Source organism: Episyrphus balteatus, chromosome 4, assembly GCF_945859705.1.
Source record: "Episyrphus balteatus chromosome 4, idEpiBalt1.1, whole genome shotgun sequence".
Lineage (NCBI taxonomy): Eukaryota > Metazoa > Arthropoda > Insecta > Diptera > Syrphidae > Episyrphus > Episyrphus balteatus.
The window spans coordinates 8,136,689-8,163,432 of NC_079137.1; the positions used below are offsets into that span (position 1 = coordinate 8,136,689).

The following is a 26,744-nucleotide window of genomic DNA, read 5'->3' on the forward strand; positions in this document are numbered from 1 at the left end:
ATTCACACACGGCCTAAGTACCAAGCAGTAGATGAAAGCCCCAAAAGGAACGTATCTATTCACATTAAGCCAGAACTATAATTGTCGGATCGTTGGATGAAAACGGAGGGGAACAGGGCTCGCAACCGCACTCGACGGATGAAAACTTGTCGAAAATACAAAGAAAACAACAACAATTGACAGTAGCTTCCGACTCCATCCGTCAAATATGGTTCTGGTTTTAGTCGTTTTTGGTTCAGAACAGATCCTGAACTGTCAAACAAAATACACTAGCCCAAAAAATTAAGGGAACAAAAAAAAAGCATGATTTTTTTTAGTGATTTTCGATAGGCTGTATCTCAGTAAAAAATTATCATGTCATGACAAAACAAAACAATGTGAAAGCTACATTCTTCTAATTTTAGGAATTTATGACTAAATATTTGTTTTCTAATGGTGAAATAGCTAAATCGTTGGAATTATTAAAAAACCAAAATTTTCCAATTTTTTTTTTTTGTTTCTCTTATGAAAGTGGGGAAATTGTTTGTGATAAAATGATTGTTTTTTGAAAGGCTATTGATTTAGCTTTTTTATTCTTTTTGTTTCAAACTTTTACGATTTTTTTAGACTGCAATATCAGTCATCAAACCAAAAACCATACTTTTGACTACCAATATTTCAATAACGGATCACTCTACAGACAATTCAAGAAACTTCATTAAATTCTCTACAAAGTAATTAAGTAATTTTTTTTTTTTGAAATGTGTTCTTACATTTTAGATTAATTTAGAAAAGCTACCAAAATAAGCATTTTTACAGTTTTTTAGAAAATGTACCGCTTACGTTTTTACTATTGCTTTCTCTATTTAATCAAAAGAAAACTATAGAGACATAAGGCGTCAATACTTTAATGTACGTATGCCGTAGTTCGACCACTGGTAAAATGGTAAATATGATAAACAAACAGGTTTTGGCACATTTACCACTTTACTAGGTCTATTATGTACACATAGATGAAATTTTTGATAAAGGCTTGGCCACACCAGAGGGTATACGGTAGCGGTACGGGTAGCGGTAACGGTACTTGTATGAACAAAATTCCAAACTGACACATCAACGTTCAGATGTGGAATTTTTTTAATACAAATATCGTTACCGCTACCCGTACCGCTACCTCATACCCTCCGGTGTGGCCAAGCCTTAAGTTCGAAAATCAATTCGAACTTAATCATTTCGTTGAAATATCTAAATCAATATTAGCTGCGTTCCTTTGGAAATATTTATCTACTTTTTAGTACTTAAAGCTGCTTTGAACTACTTTTTCAGTATAGCAAAGTAGATCAAAGTAGTTTTAAGTACTAAAAAGTAGATAAATATTTCCAAAGGAACGCAGCTATTAAGAGTGAGGTGAGATGAGTTAGGTGATTTGGCGAGTCATCTCACTTCACTCAACAAAATAGGTAAATCTTGACACAGAACTTTTGTGCTGTTGTAAAAAGTAGCCACAGTAGTTGCCCTTCAAGCAAACGAGTCCGACCTCTGTTCGAATCCGCTCCGCCTGAGTCCGACCTCGACTACGAAACGGTTCCCACGGTGGCTCAAATTAGTGTGGAAATTATAATCACCTCGGAGCCGATTTTATATGTATTGGTTTTTTCACCACGATTTCTCCTTCAACTTTGGGTTCATACACAAAAAGTTGCAAATGTGTGAGTGCAACCCCGGTATTCTCGTTTTGAGGTCGGAGTGTCTTTTCTGAGCTCCGTTTTCTTGCTTAAAGGGTGGGTCTTTAAAATCATTAATGTAAATGAATCGGTCATTTCAAAAAGAACTTAAGTCCATCAGTTTCTTGCTGGATTTAAATCGTTTTTGAAATGACCGATTCAAATATAACGTCATGTGAAAATTCGTCATATTTTGAAGGAAAGTATAGTCAATATTTTTTTTCTCTGCAAAACAACCAATTATGACAAAAATGACAAAAAAATGTTATGAACTTCAAAAGTGTGAAAAAATTACCCCTGTTCCATTGGAGGTGGTAGTTTACTGGTGAGTAGAAATCTAGTACAACAACTAAACATTCCTATCTCCTCGAGTAGAAGATCATGTGTGTTAATTTTAGTACTAGTTTTACTCACAGTACACATAAAAAGGTAATATATTCCGAACTGACATTGGTCGCCAGATTGTCAAAACATGACACTTTGGCGACCAATGTCAGCTACCGAATTCTTAATTGTTTAAAATACCGACGAAAAACGCACAAAAACCGATAAACCACGCACACCACTAATTTTTAAACAATTATTTATCATTTTCCGCGATGAAACACGAAGAAAATTTGTTATTTTTCAATTTATAATATTAAATGACATTTTATAAATTAAAACAAAAACAAATTTCCTGTTTACTGCGATTGAAATATAAAAATTAAAGGCCGACCTGACAGATTGGTGCCCATTTTTGACAAACAAATTTTGACAACGTTCGGAATATATTACCTTATTATGTGTACTGTGTGATTTGCCTAAGTAAGCCTTAAACTAAACTTATACAAACTACCCTACAAAGAATTTCGCTTCTATAAAGCCTTACACAAGAAACTATAGCACCTGTAAGGCTTTATAGAAGCAAAATTGTTAGTCGGGTATAGCTTGCCGAATCGAAGAAAATGGACCTTATGCAAGTAAAATTGTTACTTGGGTTGGCTGTGCGACGAGTGCGCTCGCAACCGCACTCGACGGATGAAAACTTATGGAAAACAACAACAATTGACATTAGCATCCGACTCCATCCGCCAATTATAGTTCTGGCTTTAACTACATTCACCACTTTTTGAAAAAGTACAAAAGTGAAAATATTTTTTTTCTCGCTAGTGCCATTTTATTGTAAAAAAGAGTTAACAAATTGTTTTCTAGGCGAAAAAATAAGCTTTCTGCATAATTTTTTTTAATTTTCTACCCTGAAAAACCATATAAAAATGCGTTTGAAAATTTTCACTTTTGTACTTTTTCACTTTTTGAGCCAATGTAGTTAGGGCTTAAAGATTTTTAATTTTTAAAAATCAACAAAGTATTAATAAATTCCTCATCACCACCCCTGTCCATAATCACTATGGTGAATTTTTCTACCTCATTTGACATTTTCTTTTCAAACTCCGTTTTCGGAATGCATTTATCTATAATTACTCCGAAACTGTCATTCATCTCTTCCTCCACTCAAATTTCCACTTTTGCAAATACTCAGTTCTCCTTCTCATTTTTTCTCAACGCGACGCATTTTTGCTTGCACTCCAAGGTTTTTTATTTTTTGTATTTGTTTATTTTCTTCAAAACTCAAAGAGTCGAGAAAAAAAAAGATCAAACATATTTCCCATCAATATCATTTTTTTTTCAAAAATTATTTGAAATAACTGTTAATCAATAGTTTTAGTTGATTTTAAACGAGAAATATATAATAAATAACCAAAGAATACAAAGAAAACAAAAAAATCTAAAGAACCATGAATGACATTCATTGTCTTTCGAATTTTATCGATTATTCACCGTCCATTCACGAGCCCTTAAAACACAGTAATCGTATCAAAGTAAGTAAATCCTTTTTTTCTGTCTGTTCCAATCTGTCTTTTCGTCTGTATAACAAAAGAAATGGTTTTTTTCTAGTACACATGTTTTGATATCTCTGAAAACTATATAATCTTTGGAGCAACTTCTGGATCTTTGTATCTCTTCAACCGACGCGTCTGTAAATTCCTTCATCTCATCCCCAACAAACATGGACCAGTGACACATTTGGAAATCTCATCTGGCGAGAAATATGTTGCATTTTCCACTAAAAAAGGAACAATTTGTGTGTATGTTATTAATTTGTCGGCAAATTCAGCTCCTCAAGTTATTTATGCTGCGCTGGGAGCAGAAGTTCAAGTCACTTGCATTCATTGGACGCTGGATGAGAAACAGTTTTATTATGGGGATAATCGGGGTCAAGTCAACTTGGTTGTTTTGAATTCATTTATTGTAAGTTAAAAAGAGGAGCATTAGGGTGGGTCAAAAAAATATCGAAATTTCCTTTTTTTATACTGCAAATATGAGCTCATTATATAGGTAAATGAGAAGATCCTCCGCTTCGCAATTTTCCATTTTTAAATCAATCTCCTACTAAAAAAAAACATTCTTTTTTAAATCGACTTTTTAGCAAATTTCTTTACTATTCTTTTAGGAAATTGAACGCTCTACAAAAAATGTCTCGGGAACTTTTTTCATTTATTTAATCGTTTAAAAGATATTTGAGGTCCAAAAAAATGAGAAAATCTTTAAAACTACTTTATTAAAAATTTTCTTAATTTTTGGACCTCAAATAGGTATCTTTTATAAATTCATCTTTTAAAAATTTTTCTCAATTTTCGGACCTCAAATATCTTTTAAAAATTTTTCTCAATTTTTGGACCTCAAATAACTTTTAAAAATTTTCTTAATTTTTGGACCGCAAATATCCTTTAAAAATTCATTTTTAAAAATGTTCTCAATTTTCGGACCTCAAATATATTTTAAAAATTTATTTTCAAAGATTTTCTCAATTTTTGGACCTCAAATACCATTTAAAAATTCATTTTTAAAAATTTTCTCAATTTTTGTACCTCAAATATGTTTAAAAATTCATTTTTAAATTTTCTCAATTTTTGGACCTCAAATATCTTAAAGATTCATTTTAAAAATTTTTCTCAATTTTCGAACCTCAAATATCCTTTAAGAACTCATTTTTAAAATTTTTCTCAATTTTTGAACCTCAAATATCTTTTAAAAATTCATTTTAAAAAATTTTCTCAATTTTTGGGCCTCAAATATGTTTAAAAATTCATTTTTAAATTTTCTCAATTTTTGGACCTCAAATATCTTAAAGTTTCATTTTAAAAATTTTTCTCAATTTTCGGACCTCAAATATCCTTTAAGAACTCATTTTTAAAAATTTTCTCAATTTTTGAACCTCAAATATCTTTTTAAAATTCATTTTTTAAAATTTTTCGCAATTTTCGGATCTCAAATATCTTAAAAATTTATTTTCAAAGATTTTCTCAATTTTTGGACCTTAAATATCTTTTAAAAATTAATTTTTAAAAATTTTCTCAATTTATGGACCTCAAATATCTTTTAAAAATTCATTTTAAAAAATTTTCTCAATTTTTGGACTTCAAATATCTTTTAAAAATTCATTTTAAAAAATTTTCTCAATTTTTGAACCTGAAATATGTTTTAAAAATTCATTTTAAAAAAATTTCTCAATTTTCGGACCTCAAATATCTTTTAAAAATACATTTTAAAAAACTTTCTCAATTTTTGAACCTCAAATACCTTTTAAAAATACATTTTTAAAAATTTTCTTAATTTTTGGACCTCAAATATCTTTTAAAACGATTAGATAGAGATTAAAAATTATAATAATCCAAAGGGCAAGACATATTCTTGTAGGAAACATATTGCTCCACAAAAATGCCTCATAAATTCTTTTTATTAATGTAACCATTTGAAACAAATTCGAGGTTTTAGTAAAAAAAAAGTGATTGTCTGTAAAGTCGGCTTACGGTTTAAATAATAGTTCTTCTAAAAATAAAGCTATATTTAAATTTTTGCAATGCTTAAAAGGTATAAAAATAATTTATTCAAAACAATCATTTTTCATGAAAAAAGTGAACAAATCGTAACCTTTTTTCTTCTAAAACCATTAAATCCATTTTTTTAAAACCTATTAAAAATCTATACTATCTGAAAGCCTGTATTTCAGCTCAAAATATTTATATCAACCATTTCTATACGACATCTACAAAAAGAGCTAGAATTTTTTGAACCCCATCAATTATCATCAAAAAAAGCAAAAACACTATTAAATCCATTTTTATATGCAACCTATAAGAAATGTTAAATCATCTGAAAGCTTATTATTTTACCATATTTCTTCGATGTCTACAAAAAAGTTAGAATTTTTTAAAGCCATCTATCTACAGTATGAATTTCATTCATTTTTCTGTTGAAGAAAGAAAGATAAAAATAAAAAACGGTCAAAAAAACTGGTTTTTTTATTATTCGGTCCAAAATCATTTTAGAATACCAATTTTTTGCACATGAATGCGCATGGCCATAACCTATAAGTTTTGAACGCCCCAAAAAAAAACCACCCAAAAAAAAAACACTAAAAAAGTACATGTTTTTCAAAAATTCACAATTCGAAACGCAGAGATCCGTATTAGAATCCTAATTTTTTTTCATTATCTTCTGAATGGCAAAAAAAAAATTAAACTTTCTTAGGCGTTGCGTTTAGAAAAGAGCAAATTTTTTGCAATTTCGTTTTACACCTATATAACCTATTTAATGATTGAATTTTTCAAAATCCTTCATTAGTATTCACCTTTAGGTTATTATCTTTAAGATAAGCTATAGAAGATCTTTGTATCTTCAACAGTTTATTTTTAATTGAAATTTATGCCGCACTGCTAAAAATTTTAGGTGGAACGGAAAAAAATAGCGTCACTTTTTCGCGGATGCTGCCATGGTTCATCGATTTATAAGACGTTATCACGTCAAAAAAAAGATTATACTTTTCCAAATTTTCTAATTCACTGAGAAGTCATTTTTATCAAATGAGCAAGATGTACTCTTGTAGAGGCTAAAACGTTCTACAAAAGAGTGCTTAGAATCAAATTGATTGCTTTAACCGTTTAGCAGATATTCGTATCCTAACCCTAATGCCCAGTGATTTCAATAATATTTTTCTTATGACCAGTATGCGTTGCTATTTGGATACGACTATCTACTAACGGTTAAAGCAATCAATTTGATGCCACTTTTGAGTGAATTTGAAAATTTTGAAAAGTAAAAAAATTATTTTATATTTTTTTTTAACTTTGACCTCGAATATCTTTCAAATTGTTAATAAGACCTTTTTTTTGGAGAATTCAATTTCCTACAAGAATATGTAAAGAAATTTGATAAAAAGTCGATTTATACAAAAAAAAGTTTTTTTTTAGTAAAAGATTGATGTAAAAATGGGAAATTGCGAAGCTGAAGACCTTCTAGCAATTGATTTTTGGAGCATAAAATAAAAAAAAAACAGAATTTCGATTTTTTTTTTTACCCACCCTGAGCATATTTGTCTTTCTAAGAAGAAACTATCTTTAAATTCTTTTTTTTTTTTCCAGGGACGAAGCTTATTAAGTCTATCAGTTCATCCGATATTATTCCTGGAACAACCAGTCGTTCAAATAGATGATTTTGAATCTCTGCTGTTGGTGTCGAATTGGTCCAAGTGTATCTTATGTAATACAGAATTTGAAGAATACAAACAGGTTAGTAGTTTCCAAGCGAGATAATGCTCATGTTCATCTTCCGTAATCTTATTTTTTCTCTTATCATTTTATTGTTTGTTTTTGTAGTCGTTGTTGTTTTTATTTTTTTTTTTTTATTTAGGAGGCGGAATATTTTGTCTTATCTTATCTTTTTAATTTCGACATCGTTGTCAATAAAATTTATGATGTCATTTGTACGTTGGTTTTTAGGAATGTGAAGTTTTTGTTCCATTTTTTTTTTGCTTCTTCTTATCTCTCCTGATCGTCATTAGCTTTTGAATTGAAAATGTGATACTGATTATCATCACAAAAGGTTGTGCGGGTTCACATAATAATCGAAATCAATTATATTTCGTCAATCTCGTGGAATGAGTAATATTTACTAACAAAACAATTAAAAGCGTGGATCACTTTGAGGTTATAGAGGCCATGATCTTTGAGTGACGAATTTTATTATCTATAAAGTCATTTTGTCATCGAATTTTTTAAACGTTTAAAATGCGTTTCAGTTTTGTATATAGATTCGTTGCTTTTAAATAAGGGGAATTTTTTTCCTTGGAAGTACCCCGTGGCCGTATAGTAAGTGCGATTTACTATTAAGCCGATAGTCAAGGTTCGAGTTCAATGAATAGAACATTGACTTTTTGAACGTATTGTTTTGGAATTGATATCTTCCGAGAGTTTCATAAAAATGTGAATCTCTTCATGTCTACCCCTTGATAAGACAGTAATACTTGAGAATGCAAGGTGTGCATACCGGAATAATAAAAGAAATACCACAGACAAAATTAATTCATGGATACTTTTCCATTTGCATTTATAATTAACATATTTAAAACTGCTGTTAGAAAAAAAGAAACAAAAAATGTGACAACAAATATTTTTTTATTAAACGATTCGCTAGACTTTTATAATATTTTCTTCTCATATCAATTTTCAATAATTGTTCAAGTTTTTAGTATTTTCGGGAACTTAACCCATTTAAATTAGCGTTAAAAAGTTTTACAAATGTTCAAATCTCCTAATGTTGTATGCCATTTGTACAATTCGGAGGAATCACACTGAAATACCATTTCTGCACAGGTATTCTGTTGTACAGTAAAAGGGTCGCATTTTCTATCTGCAATGATGCCTTAAGTACATTATTAGCTTGGACAATGCAATCTATCTCCAGTAAAAATTTCACTTTGATATGCTCTCTATATTCAAATATGCGAACTTTATTTATGTTTGATCAAAAGCTTCCTTCATTATTTCTGTGGCAACAAGGAAAAACAACATAAGTCAGTTTTTACAACTTTTCAGGAGAGCGTTTTGAAAGTTTGACTTCCCATAAGGAGTCAATGCTAATGTCATTTTTCTTTTACCTGTAATTCATAAACCGCTTAAGATAAAAATACGAAAAAAATATGGTAGATAGAATCGCTTATTGTGCATCAGATTTTGAGAAAATCTCAATTTCGACATAAGTTGACTTATGTTGTTATTCCTTGTTGCCACAGATTTATGTAGTTATGGGGCATTCCATGAAAAATGGTATAATTTATAATTAGGAAAAAGAGTAATAGATGGGATTTATTGCAATGAAAAACTTCTTTAGAGGCAGAAAACTCTTTATCAAGAGTTAACAAGTGTTTGCGAACTTAACTCATAAATCGATATTCACCTAGCCAAACTTTTCATCAAGTTTTAAGTAAAAATAAACGCTTAAACGTGGTTGACTTAATGTCGCATACGTTACGCAACATATGTATCTAATTTATGGTAATTCATTACATAGAAGGGATAATATAAAATTATTTCTAAGTGTTCAAATCGATCTAAAAACTGTTACGGCACTTAAAACCTATTTCAAACACCAAAAACCATGCAAACATTTCATATACGTTACAATGGAAAGCTCCTTATATGGATATTACTTTTTCTACGATAATTTGGCGGTCATTTCCTTAGATTTTTTGTTCTCTGAAAATAAATTGTGAAGGACATTCTTCACTTCAAATATGTATGCAATTTTAGAAGAAACAGCGTGTCATTAAAAGGTTTTATACGAAATCAGTGATTGATACAAAAGAATTTGTCAAAACAAAATGAATTCCCACTTGCAGAATCCTTTTCCAATTGATCTAAAATTCGAAAAACACTATATAACCTTCATCCACAGCAGATTAATGATTTACAGCAACGAACCTTCAGCAAAATTTCAATTTTCATAAAAGACAATAGGGCCATTCCGTTATAGACGATCTTCCTCATAATTTCTAAATTACAATATTTGTTACTTTTTTTTATAACAATTCCAAGTAAAATAACTTTTTTTTATAAAAACAAACGAAAATGAGGCCTAATTAAACAGGAACATTTGTTTTATTGCGCTTTGCAATGCTATAATGCAAAAGAGTCGTTACGAACTGCAAATTTCATGGCTAGGTACGAACTGCAAATACAGACTCAAAATCGCCATTACTGACAGCCTGAGGTGAAACATTCTTCTTAGACATGTGGTGTAGTGACACATGTTAGATAGTTGTTTGTTTACAAGAATTTAATATTTTGTTAAGTGTTTTCCTTACCGTTACTTATTTTCGATAGCCATTTTAGACGTGTTGCACCCGCGATAACTTGACCTATTGTCAGTCTGTATCTATCTTAATGTACAGCCTAAACTACTGGAGCGATTTTCTTCAAACTTGGTAGTTATGAGTTTTAAATAATTCCCTAGAGGAGAAATTGAAATTTTATTTAAAAAAAATACGTATACTGTAGCATAAAAGGTCCTACTTTTGGTATAAAAAAGTGTATAATAAATTTCTAGTATTGGTAAACCAATTAGAATGGTAACATACCAAACTTCAAGAACATAATTATTTACAAGAGTTTAGAGACATTTAGTTTAGTAGGAAGTTGAAAATAAAAACAACAGTGCAAAAGAAATTTTACTAATACAGCTACTTGTAGAAGAATTTTCGGAAAGAAAAGGTAGCCAAGGTTCAAAACCATTTATCAAAAAGATGCTGCATATTAACTCAGATTCTAGAGCCATAATTAGAAGGAGTGAAGTAGGAGAGTTGTGGTGCCCCCCCAGATATCAAGATTGCCGTAGATAAGAGAGAAGATGACTCATGTAGCACTCATATCTTTGATGCCGAGTACAAAGGTTAAGTCAAAAAAATCGATTTTCGGATTTTTATTGGACTTCAGTAAATTTTTTTTTTCGCTTTCGTTTGGTCCTATCGCCATAGCTCTAGCGTATCTCATTCCGTTAGAAATGATTTGGTACAAAGGGTTTAAGTCAAAATTTTTTTAAATTGTATGGTACTAAGGGCGTAAGTTGACTTAACTCCTTTGTTTTTGCATTCATTTTTAATTTTTAAATAAAAAAATTGATCCTAAAGCTTTAAGTCAAGAGGAAGAAAAAAAAAAACGAAAAGCGATTTTTCTACAGTATTATATTATTTCAAAAAGAATTTTCACATTTAAATAAATTAAACCTTGTTATCAATGTAAACAAAGATTTTTCTTGACTTAACACCTGTGGACCAAGTTTATTTTTGAAGACTAAATGGCTCTAAAGTTTTAAATCAACACACTTTCTCGTCAACAGCATATGGATATTAAAAATGATCTTATAAATTATTATTCTGCATCATTACTTTTTAAAAATAATAATATTCAGATTTACAAACAAAAATTGAAACTTCAATTTAATTTTCCTCAAAACTACATTTTCTGACTTAAAACCTTTGTACCCGGCGCCAAAGATATAATATCATCAATTCCAATGTTTGAGAATTCTCATTTCAGTTTGTATCGTTTAACTTCCGAATCCTAGTTCGTAAATAGGATATTTCACCAGATACGATACCACAGAAAAGATATGAAAAAAAAAAAATAGAACCAAACATATATTTAATCGAAACTAATCCGGACAGTTCTGGCCCACCAAACGAAAACGCTGCAATTCTTCAAAAGTGCATTTTCGATCATTTTTGTAACAAAAAGCTTATGCCTGTAGGTACAATATTTCGTAAAGTGGTCTCCGAATCCGTCTTCAAAAGATCTCGGTCTTTTATCTGCATAATGTTTGAAGATGCTAACTGCTGTTTTCTACACATTCCACTTCTTATAAGTTTTCGCGTTAACAACCAATACTTTGAATAATTTCTAATTTTTAATTTAGAGTAGATTCATCAAGTTTCAAAAACATTGTTTCTCATAATCGTCTTTTTTTTTTCATTTTCATTATGTTTCATGCGATAAACACAAACCTTTAAATTTTGTTTTATTTTTTTCTTTCTTTTCTTTTCTCTTAAAAACTTGAAAATTATTCTAACTGCATTTGCACAATTTTTTTTGTTGTTTTTTTTTTTTTTTGCTATTCAACAACAGATTGGTAATCGTTTACGTGATGGACCATTTGGCGCCTGCTTTGCCATGTCCACCAATGAATCTCTCACACCATCTCGAATTTATTGTGCCCGTCCGGGCTCTCGACTCTGGGAAGTCGATTTCGAAGGCGAAGTCCTGCAAACGCATCAATTTAAAGCCGCACTCGCTTGTCCGCCAAGTAAGATACAAAAAACCACCGATTCCGAGACTGAAGCAATGTTTAAATATTCCGATGAGAATAGTGAATTGCTTGACTTTCAGCCACAAACGCTGACATTCACTAAATTGCAAATGTTGTCGCAAGACTTTTTGCTAACCTACACCGAGCTGGGATTGTACATATTCGATGTACGCACATCAACAGTTGTATTGTGGTGTAATCAATTTGAGAGAATAGCCGACTGCAGGGTCTTTGGACCCGATGGAGAAATTGTCATTTTCACACAAACTGGATCCATGTATAGTGTGAGTTTGTTGACTCTACAATCGCATGCCATGTCTTTGGTGAGATCTGAAAAACTACTCGAGTGTAGTTTCCTGCTCAAGAAGAATTTAAAGTATTTCGCTGATAAAGCACGAGAAGACTACGATTTGATAATTTTAAATCACATCAAGAATTTCCTCATTGATCAGCAGCAATATGAGTTACTGAATGATTTGTCGGTGATATTTGACAGCATTGCTCAGAATGAAGGTGACACAAGCTCGGGAAGTTCTGCAGAACGTAAGAGTGCCAATAGTGGAGGTGTCTCCCAGAGACCATTCGATGCAGTCGACCAGAGAACACAAGGAGTATATGTCTTGGAGAACTCGTTTTGTGACAATCTCCGGGTAAAGGAGAAGGACCGTCACTTCAAGGACGCACTCCTCACAGTGACTGGAAAGTTTGGCAAGAACATCATAAAATACAAATTCAACATCTTTAACGACGAGCAAAAGAGTCTTGTGAGCGATTTGATTCCACGAAACGAACGAACTCTACCATTTCAGCATGTTAAAGACAACATCGATGAAGACGTGGTCTGTCGGAGGAAACTCCCAGCGACACCACCAAAAGGCAGACACATAACCGACGAGGAGAAGATCATTTACAACCTTCTCCTGATTTCCCGCTCATCTCAGATTAGTAATACGAATTTCCTTGAACGCTATCGACATCTATTCGATGAATACACTTCCCGAGAGATCATTGGAATCCTGTCCAAACTGGAAGCAGTGATGCTGGAGCATGGCGACAGCGAATTACAGGCAAAACAGAACTGCTACGAGATGTACTTCAACTATCTTAATCCCGAACTAATCTGGGAAGTGGATGACATATCAAAGGAGTTCATAATCCAAGGATTTATAGTTCTCAATGCCAGCCAGGATGCAGTTCGGTGTGATAATTGCGGTTTCCCTATTCGATTTGACAATTCTTGCCAGTTCCACGAGCTCGGAGCGGTATTGATGAGATATTTGTGGTCCCGCAACGAACATGGCCGCTGCTTCGAAATACTCAAAGACGTGCCAGCATTATTCGATGTTTTGGCGAAGTTTTACATGACCGAGGGTCAAGTGGAAAAAATTATACCGATTGTAATGAACTTTGGTCAACCTGATTTGCTCGAAGAAGCTGGAAGAGGCTTCAACTTGCCAGCATGGGATCGATGTTTTGACAAATTTGTTGCCCTACAACAGGGTCGTTTGAGCTGTATCAATTGCGAACGCATCACATTGGTGGAGAATGTCAATCGGCATTTCTTCTACACATGGAATTGTTTCCTAAACATATCGTCAGAGTTTCTCGAAGCCAAGGAAATCTTGGCATTAGTTTATAAGTATTCAAATTATATTCCAAATGATGCTATTGATAGGGAGTTCTTTACAAAATGTATGTTAAAATAAAGAGGAAGTGTACGAAAGAGAGAGAAAGGAGGATCCTTTAAAAAAGGTTCTTTCTAAAATTTGAGTTCAATTGTATTTTGTGAAAGAGATTGAGATTGATTGAAAAATTTATTAGTTTGTAAGTTACAAAAAAAAACAGAAACCAAAATATATTCATTCCTAATCTGCTGCTTAAATAAAAAAACAAATTATATTGTTGCTTTACCAATATATAAACTAATTATATACCTACCTAATATGCTGAGCTGAATATTTATATTTATTCATTTAAATTATGTTATACATAATCAAGAATGCTTATTATACTCTTAAACAAAAAAAAAAAAAAAACATATTATTGAAAAGGCATTCATTATATAAATTATATTATACTAAATTTTAGGTTTTTTTGTATCTCTTATTTGAAATATTTAATTATATTATAATTGTATGCGTGCGCGTTGTATTGTATTGTACTTTTTTGTTGATATTATAAAATAATACTTTTGTTTGATTGTGATGCCAAAAATTTAAAAGAAAAGAAAAAATGAATTAAACCAAAATATTAATAAAATTATGATTCCTTATTCCAATTTTTGTTTTGTTTTATTTTAAATTCCTTTTTGTAACCTTTAGTCTGTCTTAATAAGAATGTATAAGGCATTTGAATTTTTAGCGCAGCAACAACTATTATCCCGGCGAGGATAAAAACACATAATAGTAAAATATTGTGTTGAAAATGGTAGGAGATACGAATAGTGGTGAATATCTGGAGAGATCTTCAAAACTGCTAAACAGCGATTGCAGCCAAATATAAAATAATGCTCAGATCCACTATACGTCCACCAGACCTATGAGATGTAAGAACAGAGATATCAAGACTAAAGTCGCATAAAGCTACTGATTTAACGCTGTTAAATTCTAAAACCGACATAATCTTCATATTCTAACAAAGTTAGGAAAAACCGACGATTTGAATTCTTTACACGGTATTTCGTTAGAGATTTTATAGAAAAATTGCCTGTATAAACTGGAGCCAAATTAGTTTTCAGAGTCTAAAAGTTGAAAAAAATATTAGAAGAATATGAGTGATGAGGCAATTTAGGGGAGAGGGAAAAAGGGCATGGGATTTGTAAACGGGATTTTTTTGACTATTCTTGCAAAATTAACCTTTTGAAAAAAGTTGAACCATAAAGTTGAAGAAAATTAAGTCTCTACCTACGTCTCGCAGTCATGTTTCTAGGGTTAAAGTAATTTTCAACAGCGATATGACCTGGATGGTAAAGTATTTGCTTAGTTATTTAGAGAACGAACTTCAATTACCAGTTTTTTTTTTTGTTCAAAAGTGGTTTATATTCAAGAATGAATGTATTTCATTCAAAACCATTCAACTTTGATTTAAAATCGGGATTGAACGCAAATTGTTTCGATTTAACTTTGATTTTTCTTATGCCATGTAGGTTTTTCCGTCAGTGTAATTTGGTGATGCATTTGCAGAGCCATAGTACGCAAGAAACAATTTTCTTAAGTTCAAATTACATTACTTTTATTAATATATTAGTCAACTTGCATAATGACAAGAAATGGCCTGTCTCAGTTACCTACTATCATTTTAAAGAAAAAAAAATCAATTTCGCCTCTTAAGAATCACCAAAAATCTTTAACTACAAAGTTTGAAGTAAGCTTCAGTGGCGTAGGCTGCAACTTGAGATAAAAACAGACGGATAGAATTTCGAGGCCCATTTTTTTCGCATTCTCTATCATCGTAATGTTGGTTTCGCTTCAAACCTCTAAATTTTTTTTAACAGAAGAAAGTGGGTTTTTTTAAGTTTTTAATTGAAAGAAAGTTGGTAAATAAACTAAGCGCATGCTTTAGTGTACCTAATTACAAAAATGTTCATCAAAATATTGCGTCTTTACTATGAATCTCTGTAGGCGTTTTGAGAACAAAATTGCTTAACGGCAGGCAGCATTAGTCAAACAGTTTTTTTTTGTAAAATTGTTCCTTTAAATTAATTCTAACAAAAAAGTTGAAATCGTGGTGAAACGATAATTTTACAAATTTGTTTCTTGTTGTTTTTTCAAGAGCCCAATTGTTACACGTGGACAATTTTTCATTTTTTTAAAAGCTTTTGAGAGCATTACTCAAATGGAATTCTTATTTCCGCTAAATTGGTTTGTTATTTGTCATCGTCAGTAGGATTTAAATGAACAAATTTTGCTCCCTGGAAAGTGAAAATCAATTTTTTTGAGTGCCACCTTATTGTTCAAGTAAATTTCACAATAAGGCTCAAAATTACATAGGTATTCTTAAAAATATTATTTTTAGGTACTTTGTTTTCACAAATAGTTTCCTGCTTATGACACTTTAGCTGGAACGAAAGTGGCTTATGAACCAAACCATACTTCTTGTGGCTTTTATAAATTCGAAGTCGTAATAAGTGTGTTCAGGTCAAAAACGAGGAGTTTGAGTATTGATTATAGGCGATGATGTATCGCGAAATATTTCTTTGCAAAAATAATCATGATATCTAAAATAGCTTTATTTTATCTTTTGCAAAAAATTTCTTTCTTTTCACAACTAATTTTTTCCTCAAAAATATAAGAAAAAAAATAAACATAAGAATTTATGTTGCTTAGGTATGCTTCGTTTAAGCGAAGGGTCTTCTGGAGATATTTACTAAGATTTTTTTTTATTGGATTTGTTCGTTGAATCTCTATTAGTGGAGTAACTAAAGCTCAAAAATTGGCAATATTAGGGAACCCGGCCGAACAGCTTAGATTTTGATGATCTTTTTTTTCAAACGTCGGTAATTAAAAATACTTTAAAGTCTATAGATTAAAAATTGCCGGTGTTGCCGTTTTGATTTTTTAAATTTAATTGAAGATTTTTGTGAACAAAAACAAATTTTTTTCAAAAATTTTTCTTAAATTTCATAAATTAATTGATGCCAAAAGATTGTCTAGGAAATTCAAGGAAAAAAAATATATGGGAGTGAGGGACAATCTTCCATAGTTCAAGCGATAGATGCAATTTTCTTATTAATTGACTTCAAACACAAAAAAAAAATATTTGAACACAACGGCAACACCTACAAATATACATTTTTTAAAAGCTAGAAGCTTAGTCATATATGTAAAATTAAAATTAAGTTAATTGAATGAACGGCTTTTGAAAGAATGGTAATTGAACTCAGATTTTTGAAAAAAAAAATTATTAAAAAAATTTTAACATGTCGTTTTTTAAACTTGGTCGTAATATAAAATGTATTTATTTTCAAATTTTTTCGGCCGCATTTATTATGATTTCAAATTATAAAAGGAAATGTCAATATGTATTACGGTTTATGAAAAAAAAAAAACAAAAAGTATTTCATTTTCGAAGAACTTTTTTTAATAAAAGTTTTGAAAAAAATGTAACTTATTTTTTTTTTTAAAGTTCAACATCTAAACATAAAATTATTTTTTATTCATTTAATAACCCTTACTGCTGAAAGTTAAATAGCAAAAATTTAAAGTTTCTATTTACCACAGTCTTTGAGAAAATTAATTATTTCAATGCAAAAACTCAGTTTTAATTTAAAAAAAAACCATTGAAATTGAAGAAATTTTTCATTTTTTTTTTTCAAAAGTGTGATATATTTTACCTTTTTTACTTCGAAATTCAACTGATAATATTTATGGCCAAACATTTTTTTTAAATAAATTCATATTTTATTAGAAAAAGTTTGGAAAAAAGTCATTTTAAATTTTTCTAATAACTTTTTTTTTTTTAATTCTGAGTTTGAGGACCATTTTTTCAAAAAGTCTTGATTAAATTTAGTGGATTTAAATTTAAGAGATAAGAATGAGCTTCTGGCTTTTTAAAAATGTATTTTAAAATATTGTAGGTGTTGCCGTTGTTTTCAAAATATTTTTTTTGTGTTTGAGGTCAGAATGTTAGAAAATTGCATTTATCGCTTAAACGATGGAAGATTTTCCATTACTGTCTTTTATATATTTTCCTTAAATTACCTAGAGAATCTTTTGCTATCATTTGTTTTATGAAATTTAAGCAAAAAAAATGGTTTTGTTAAAAAAAAATTTAATTTGAATTTTAAAAAACAATACGGCAACACCGGCAATTTTTAAAATATAGACTTTAAAGTATTTTTAATTACCTACTTTTGAAAAAAAAACGTCAAAATCAGAGCTGTTCGGCCGGGTTCCATAAGAATTTGCTTTAGTTACTCTACTATTTTCCACACTTTAAACATGCCTTTTTTAAAAACTTTTCCTTTTAAAATTTTACAACGTTTTCATTTTATTCCAAAGAAAAAATTGTGCATTGTCTAGTCAAAGAAACCTCAAAGCAAAAAAAAAAAAATAACATAGCCCCCTTCCTATCATTACTTCTTCGTGGGTGTATATGCGGATTGGAAACCTACATCAGATCACTCCATATCAATCAGGATACAAAATATCTCCATTAGGGAACCAAAAAATCCTTCAAAACTCATACAACACAATCTTTTCTAGAAAAAAAGAAAAAGATTTTCAATTTTTTTTTTTTTGTTAACATTTCTGACATATGCCAACAAAGGCAAAGAACATATTGAAATGCCAGGATAACACGCAGTCACTCGCTCTCCTTTTCCAGTCTCAGTCTTTCAGACAGTCCGACAGACATCTACATCTACATCAAAATCAGACAAAAAAAAAAAAAAAAAAAAAAAAAATATAAATAGTACATATCAACAAAGGCGCGTTCCGTTAGAGTTACTGTATCTTTCTTCGAGCTTGTTTTGTGCAAAAAGATGGATGATGATGGTTGCAAGCATGTTATCTATCAAAAAGCACACACTACAGTCATTTCGATTTTTGAAAACCCTTCTTCTGCCCCAACCAAAACCAACCAACCAACAACGCCTTAACTATTCGAAATATCTCCAATTCCTTTGGGAGACTGGGACATACAAAGAATGGGGAATGGGTTTTCAGGAACAGACACTCGTAGATTCAACCTCGCGATTGCCATGTGAGTGAACTCCAGTCCCCCCAAAAATCATATGAATCCAAATGGGATCCTTCATATATGCAAATCACTCCGTCACCGTCCCATGCCGCTGCGCTGCGCTGCTGATGGTTGCGACGGATGTCTCATGCACCAAATTTGGTACAACAGACAGCAAACAGAAAAATACATTTATTGGCGGGAAATGCACCGAAAGGAGCTTTTTTCGCGAGCAACAAAAAAAAAAGTAAAAACAAACAGAACTTTTCACCATCTATCGGAACCGCCCACAGTAGGTATATGCCATAGCAATGGCAGTGGCATTGGCCCCTTAAGTTTGATGGATGAACGAAATTTAACACCCTCGCTCCCTGGGTGATGGCGGTGGTAGGTGAAACATGAAAATGGAAAATGAAACATTTTTGACTCTGCTCCAGCTCCGGTGAATAGTAGAGGTACCTTCTCTATACGATTGAAGAGAATCCCTCGTTGGATGTCTAAATGTCAGTGGTTTTCGCTGCTGTCTGTCTGTCTTGTCTGGCTGCGTGGTGTTGTGTGAAATGCTATTTGGCTGTTAAAATGTGAGATATCTTTGGTTTCTTTTTTTGACATTGGTTATGTGGCAAAGTATATGGGATTGGAAAATATATTTGGGGGGGGGGGGAGAAGGCGAAGAAAAATACACTAAAATGAACTTTAATAAACACCACAGTTTTGGAAATTTATACATGGGTTTTGACAGATAAAAATGATGGTGGTTGTTGAATTGAGTCAAATTATGTATAATAGGTCTGTTTGTGGTCATAATTTATGCAGCAGGTTTAAATTGTTTCATGAAAACGTATGGGAACGCAAATTCACACTATTACCCTATATCCAGGTTAAGTGAATGTCTTGAGTAGGCATTCTTAGAAAGGTACTGTAAAAATATTACCGAATTAAAATTGAAACATAACCGACAAAAGTACCATTTGTGACAACGATGATTGAAAAAATAGGCGTAAAAAAAGTTACGCATACGCCTTAGTGACCTTTAAGGCTAAGCCAAAAAAATAATTGAAAAAACAGCTTTAAACATGTTGGATACAAATATTTTTTCAGGGAGTATTTCGTTCCTTACAGCCATAAAAACGTTTATGTTGCTATCGTTCGCACGCCGGGAAAATAAAATTCACGACTGGGGTCGCACGTACTTGCTCTTATGGTAAAAGTAACTTTAATATTAAAGCTTTTTGAAGGTTTTGAATGAACAACAACAACTTGTGTGTGTTACCACCAAGTTCATAGGCTGGAGTTATAGCTATTTCACGGGGACCAACCCGATCATCATACTCCTTTCGGTGGTGCTAAGTCGCTTATGTTCAATTAATCGAAACGAAAACGGTAGATAGGGCAGGTGGTGACAGTTATCAGAAAAATAATTAAAAAAAAAAAACTTAGCCATATATTTTGTAAGTTATGGGCATTTGAAAAAAAGTCTAAAAAATGGTCACCCTGTGACGGTTTTTCATGCGCCGTGACTTCAAATCTTAATGTTTCTCATTATTTTCTTTTGTTACGGAACCTTGAATAACCCTGCTACCAAATGCATTCAAAAATTTTAACTCAGCTGCATCAGTTTTAAAGCAAATATTAATTTTTTGCCCAACTAAGAACTAAAAATTTTTACATGACTCTAATTCAATGAACCATAGTGTAAAAAAAATGCACTACGATGTTGCGGGAAGTTACCTTAAAAGTTGCTGTGTTCAATTCTCTTTTCAAAATGGTATAACATTGTTGAGAATATTCCATATAAAAGATAAAATTTATTTTCTTAAGAAATCTGACTTTTCCATATTATTTAATGTCGTTTTCGATTGGCTCTCCGGAAGCGTCCGGAATCATTCAGAAGACTTCTGAAACCGTTTTATTGGCATGAAAATGACAGCCAGAACGCTTCTCAGAAGAGAAATTCTCTTCTGAGTTCTGCTACTTTTTTCACAAAAACAAAAATGTAAACAACAACACCAATTGAAACAAAAATATAGAAACGAAAAATATCAAACACTTTTTTTTTATTTAATTTTTCATAAAATATTTATAAAATGAAGCACTTAACCACTAAAACGCAATAAATAAATATAAAAGCACAAAACAAAGCCATGTTTGTACTTTGTATTGTTCCTTGAAAAATATAAACACGATTGAAAAAAAAAATAAAGAAATGAAAAATATTTACACCACTTTGAATTGTTTTTGAAACACTTTTTTTATTTTTTGTTCATAAAATATTAATTTATTTTGAATATTACACCACTAAAACGCGATAAATAAAAAGAAAAACAAGAAAAAATCCACACCGCCATGTTTGTAGTTTGTTTTGTTTATGTTGTGCGATAAGAAAAAATAAAGATAAACAGAGAAAGCACTACATATGACAGATTTCAGATTTTTGTCCGAAGAAATTTTTGGGCAGAAATTCGCACCAAGGGGAAATTTTTTTCTTTCTCGCGGCCATCTTTTTTGTGAAAAAATGCACAATTTCAGAGTACCCAAACAGGAATTGGGCTGAAAATGTTGAAAAAAAGTTGAAATATTTCTGTTTTAGGCAGTACCCAAACAGACCTATTAGGTCTGTTCCAGACTTTTTGTGCACTAAATTAGGCAGTCTGTCAAATTAATGAGAGTTGGGAGAGAATTCTCTCAGTAGGAAATAAAACTACGAAAAACTGCCAAAAAGTCTGGAACAAGTTGAACACCATTATACAACACAATTTCATATTTTATGCTTAATTCGATAAACATTAACACTTTTTTAATGCAAAAAACAAGTAAACGCGATTCAATTTAAAAATCACTACAATTTGATTTGTTTTCTTCTTTATTTATTTGTTTGACATACGTCATCTTTTCATTTGACAGAACTCATATTTCTGCCGGAAGAAATTCTTTGGGCCAAATTTGTTAGGGTGGGGAAATTTTTTAATCTCTCTCGTGAGCGCTCTCTTCTACACAGAGAAAAATATGACCCGCTAAAAACTAACAGATTGCCATATTGTTTTACCGTCCATATATTTCATAAGGAAATCTTATTAAAATCAACGATTAATAAGGTTTTTTTAAGGAGATTTCTTATTATTTTTATAGAGAAAATCTTATTAAAATTTGACTGAAAAGTTGATATTTTTTTGCAACTTAGCACTAGAACAAAAATCGCGATCAATATTTTCATGGCAGGTTGGTTCAGGTGGTAAGGTGGGCGACTAATGATTTGAAGTCTCCAGTTCGATTCCCAGCCATCGTTTTTTTTATTTTTTTGCAGATTTTAAAACAATAAGGAAAACCCGATTGTTTTAATAAGGTTTCCTTCTTGGATGAAAACCATAGAGAAATCTTATTGTTTTTGTTCTATTTTATGTGGTCTATTTTTCTCTGTATACACAATTTTTGAAGTTGGGAACAGACTCTGACCAAAAATAACCAAATATTACTAAATTCGGCAGTTGCAAACTGAGTGTGGAACGGACCTATTAATTATTTTTCAAGTCTTATGCCATATTTGACATTTTAAATTTCACAGAAAAACAAACACAAACACAAAAAAAAAATAGAATTGAGTGGAAGCAATTCAAACTGTTTTATTAGATTTCAGTATGAGTGAATCCTTGAGTGATTCCAATCGAAAACGACATAAGTTTTTGTATTCTGAAAGGTTCTGAAAGGGTACAAAAAAAATTTCCAAAAATCAGTTGTTTAAAATGTTTGTAAAGGAGAGTGGGCATTTTGGCCCATTGGTGTAACACATTGAGACATACATCAAATGAAAGGTCTCGATGAGTGTACTATTTTTTTGTATGGGCACAAGTCTGTATCTCGTGCAGGGAAAGTGCAGTGATGCATTTTATGTCTAAAAATGTATGTAATGAAATTCAGAAAAGTATACATTTTGACTAGACGCTCGATTAACTTGGTTCAAAAAAATTACATAACTGTGTTGGGAGATCAATTGGGCTATTTCATCACCAGTTTTCACCCATGACGCAATGCATTTTTCGGTTTTTAAAACGCTTTTGTATGGGATGTGGCTCATTTTTGTAACACATTGATACATACTTCAAATGAAAGGTCTCGATTAGTTTGTTATTTTTTTGTATGGCCAAAAGTCTGTTTCTCGTGCAGGGAAAGTGCAGTTATGCAGTTTATGTTTAAAAATGTATGTAATAAAACTCAGAAAAGCATACATTTTGACTAGATGCTTGACTTGATTCAGAAACATTATAATAACTTTGTTTTGTTGGACTAATCCATCAACGGCTCTAATTTTCAAAAAAAAATGCATTTATCGGTTTTTATGGATTTGTTGGTTTGAAAGTAATTTAAATATACGATGGTTGTGACTAATTTTTCAAAAATGCAAATCAAACTTTAAGTTATAAGAATTTAAACTCCAAACCATACCTTTTTTTGTTTTAAAAACACAAACATGTAAAATAAGCTGTAATACATTTTTGAACATAAAATACAACAGTCCACCTTCCACGAGAAAGAGTTTTGTGTCCATTCAAAGGAATAATGCGCTCATCAGTACCTTTTATTTGATGTAAGTCTCAATGTGTTACATTTATTTTTGAGCATAAAATGCACCACTGCACTTTCCCTGCACGAGATAGAGTCTTTTGTCCATACAAAAAAATAACACGCTCGTTGAGATCTTTCATCTAATGTATGTATCAATGTGTTACACAAATGAGCCACATCCCATACAAAAGTGTTTTAAAAACCGAAAAATGCATTGCGTCATGGGTGAAAACTGGTGATGGAATAGCCCAATTGAACTTCCAACACAGTTATGTAATGTTTTTGAAACAATTTAATCGAGCATCTAGTCAAAATGTATACTTTTCTGAATTTTATTACACATATTTTTCAACATAAAATGCATCACTGCACTTTCCCTGCACGAGATAGAGACTTGTGTCCATACTAAAAAACAATACACTCATTTGATGTATGTCACAATGTGTTACACCGATGGGCCACGTCCCATACAAAAGTGCCCAGTCTCCTTTTTATATAACGTTTATTTTAACGTTTCTGTATTAACATTTTGGTTGAAATCTGCTTTGTCGCCCCAGGAGCTTAGGCCATAGCTGGAGGTACATACAGACCGACAAAATTGCCGGACCCACTTTTTTGGCATTCTCCATCATTACAATGTCATTTCAAATTGTTATCTCGAGTTCGATTTTGTTTACGAATCCTAAACTTGTCCTGTAGTAGGTATCTATATCACAAGTAAAAAGGGCACCTTGAAATAAGATGATGCCCACCTTAAATTCCACCTGCTTGAAACAATACGATTTCCGCTTAAAATAAGTGGAACCCGCTTATATTCTGTTAAATTTAAGATGTACTTCATTTTATTTTAATATGAATTTTCATCTTAAAAAAAAAACGACAGTAAAATGTTTCCACAAAAAAATAATATGATATTCCGCTTAAATTAAGTGGATTTCTGTTAAATTTTCACATTCAAGACATTAAGAAGATTTTTCCACTTAATTTAAGATGGAAGTCATCTTTGCAAACAATAAACATGCAGAAATCCGCTAATTTAATACGGAATCCGCTTGTTTTAAGGTGGTCTTTCTTCTCTGTGAATTCAGTATGAAGTTTGTAACCTTGACATGTCCTTATTAACTTCTGGTAGAACTTCTGGACCCTTATTCCTGCTTCAGCATCCCACTATTTCCTCAATTGCTAAAAAAAAAACATGTGAAATTAAATGAACTTCTGTCTTCCTTCTCGCCAAAGGGTTTTTTGCAATCAAACTTGTGTACATGTATCGCTGCGAGGCAGTTTGTCAGTATATTTATTTGTTAAAACTGCCAAAATTGCATTTTTCCATGTGTACGCGAGTATTTCAAAATTTTTATTTGTAACTGACTGGTTTTTTTTTTTACTTTTTTTTCTCCACACTAAAAACCATATCTGTCACTTACAGGAAAAAATTGTAGAACGAACTAGCTAACTACTTCACCAAAACCCTTTATTCACTTTTTAAATTTTTTTGTTGTTGCTGGTTTTAGTTGGAAAATTCTAGCAGCGAACGTAATGTCATTGTGTATGACAATGCTATATAGCATATCAGGGCCCTTTTTACACACAAAAAAGCCACATAACACAACGCGTGGCAAAAGCATCGCCGGAAACAGACAACCGCCATGCGATATCAATTAGTGACAGTGCACCGACAAAACTACCGCACAATTTCCATTTGTTCGCTCACTTTGGTTTGCCAGAGGCAGGTTGCCATTTTATAAACCCCTACACACACATAGACACACTCTACATCTAATACAAACCATATTCGCTAGCCTGTCACGCTTTATATTGAGCGAGTTAAAATTAAATACAAAAACCCGATGATGATAGCAGCTCTCAGCTTTCATTAATATTTTATAAAAACACACATATTTTTTTTATATTGTTGTTGTTGTTGTTGTTGAGGACATAAACCTCCCGCAGGTCTCTCTACTAACTTAACTTTCTAAAAAAGCGCATATAACCCCCTCAGGAGGGGGGCGGACAAAGTTCATATCCAACATTTTAGCTGGCAAAAGTATAAAGTGCGAATTGACCAATGTGTCGCCAGGATGCATTCAAAAAAAACTTTCTTTTTTTTGTTGCTTTTTGGTATAGTTTGTGAAATTGGTACACCACTGCGTATACGTAACATTTTTCGACTGTGAATTTTATTTTTTCATTTTTGTTGTCATTTTGTGTTCTTTTTGTTGTTGTCTACCTAGTCTCTGTCTATTTCGATGACTAGCTATGGCAAAGTGGTGTAATATTTGGCAACTATGCAAACTAAATCGACATAAATACTAGATAGAGTAGAGGTGAACAGTTAAATTATTTTCCGCGGTCAAGTTTTCAAAATGTCCTTTATGCCACGCAGAACAGCAATATAGTGTCATCCATATCTCTATATAAGTATTTCAATATTATTTCACTGTTTCCGGTTGTATGGATTGAAAATTGTGTGTGTGTTTTTTTTTTTGTTGTCAGAGGCCGGATGGATAGTAGAATTTTTGTGGCAATTTTGTTTTTATTTTGGGTTTTTCTATTTAGCTATCCAACAAATTTAGCTTTCGATTGGTTTCAAATGATAAGAACATTTCTAACGGTCAATTGAACCTTTTAAATATTAGTTTTTTTTGGTTTTATAATTTACAGGGTGCGAGTTATTTTTATGTTACTTTTATATATAGTATACTGATGGTGTGTATTTGACCGGTTTGGATGTGTTTATTTTCATCTGTTCCATCATTTATCATTTAAACAACTTATCGCATTTTAACAAATGAAATATCGACTCTGCAATTATGTAATTTATGACGTGATTATAACTCAAAAAATCTAATCTTAAAATAGAAAAAAATCGAAAATGTAATTGAGGAGAAGGTAACCAACCTTTGGAGAGAAGTTGTATGGAAATAAAAAAAAATACTTTTTCTAGGAAAATAGGTGCATTTTTGTTATTTTGGTTTTGTAAATAAAAATTATCAATTAAAACAAAAAATAAATTTAACGAAATATTTGTTTCGACAAAAAATTTTTTGATTTCTTGTCTTTCAGGTGGAATTATTTTGTTTCCAATTCAAATAATAGCTTTTTTTGTACTAAAATTTCAAATCGTATTTTTTTGTCAAGGTTTTTTTTCGGAGTACCTTCTATAACCCAAAAAAGTGGTTTTCGTCAGTCTGAGCGGATTTTCTTGAAATTTGGTTCAGATGATTTTTTCGTAATTCCCAAGGTTGCGTTTTTAATTTTTTAAGTGAAAACTTCTTTAGTATTGTAGTGATTTGAAACAAGATAAAACGAAAAAGCGACACGAAAAATCAATTGATCATAACTTTTGTGTTTTAATAGATAGATGAATGAAATTTATACATTAGATAGGTAATTAAATAAATTATCTGTTGAAAATTTCAATTAATTTCATATTCAAAATTCTGAGATACGGTAAAAAAAGGTTCTTTTTCTAAACACGTTATATCTTTTGATCTAGAGCACATAACAAATTTATTTAACTTTGATAACTTTGCTGATAGTATTACCTTTCGTTTAATATATCACACATAACGGTACGTGCTCTACAAGTTATATAATCTTTAATTGAAAAACTTAAAAAAA

General features: G+C 31.3%; 2 protein-coding genes across 2 annotated transcripts in view; both read left to right on the forward strand.

Moving 5' to 3' along the window:
* The window catches only part of LOC129919442 (uncharacterized), a 472,931-nt gene that overhangs the window by 115,382 nt on the left and 330,805 nt on the right, over nt 1–26,744 (forward strand). The gene's annotated exons all lie outside the window — the stretch shown is intronic.
* LOC129919436 (BLOC-2 complex member HPS5 homolog) lies at nt 3,237–13,594 on the forward strand. The gene is made up of 4 exons (XM_056000306.1): nt 3,237–3,565; nt 3,642–3,995; nt 7,169–7,315; nt 11,705–13,594. The coding sequence occupies exons 1-4, from the start codon at nt 3,482–3,484 to the stop codon at nt 13,589–13,591; spliced, it is 2,472 nt and encodes an 823-aa protein (XP_055856281.1). The 5' UTR covers nt 3,237–3,481; the 3' UTR covers nt 13,592–13,594.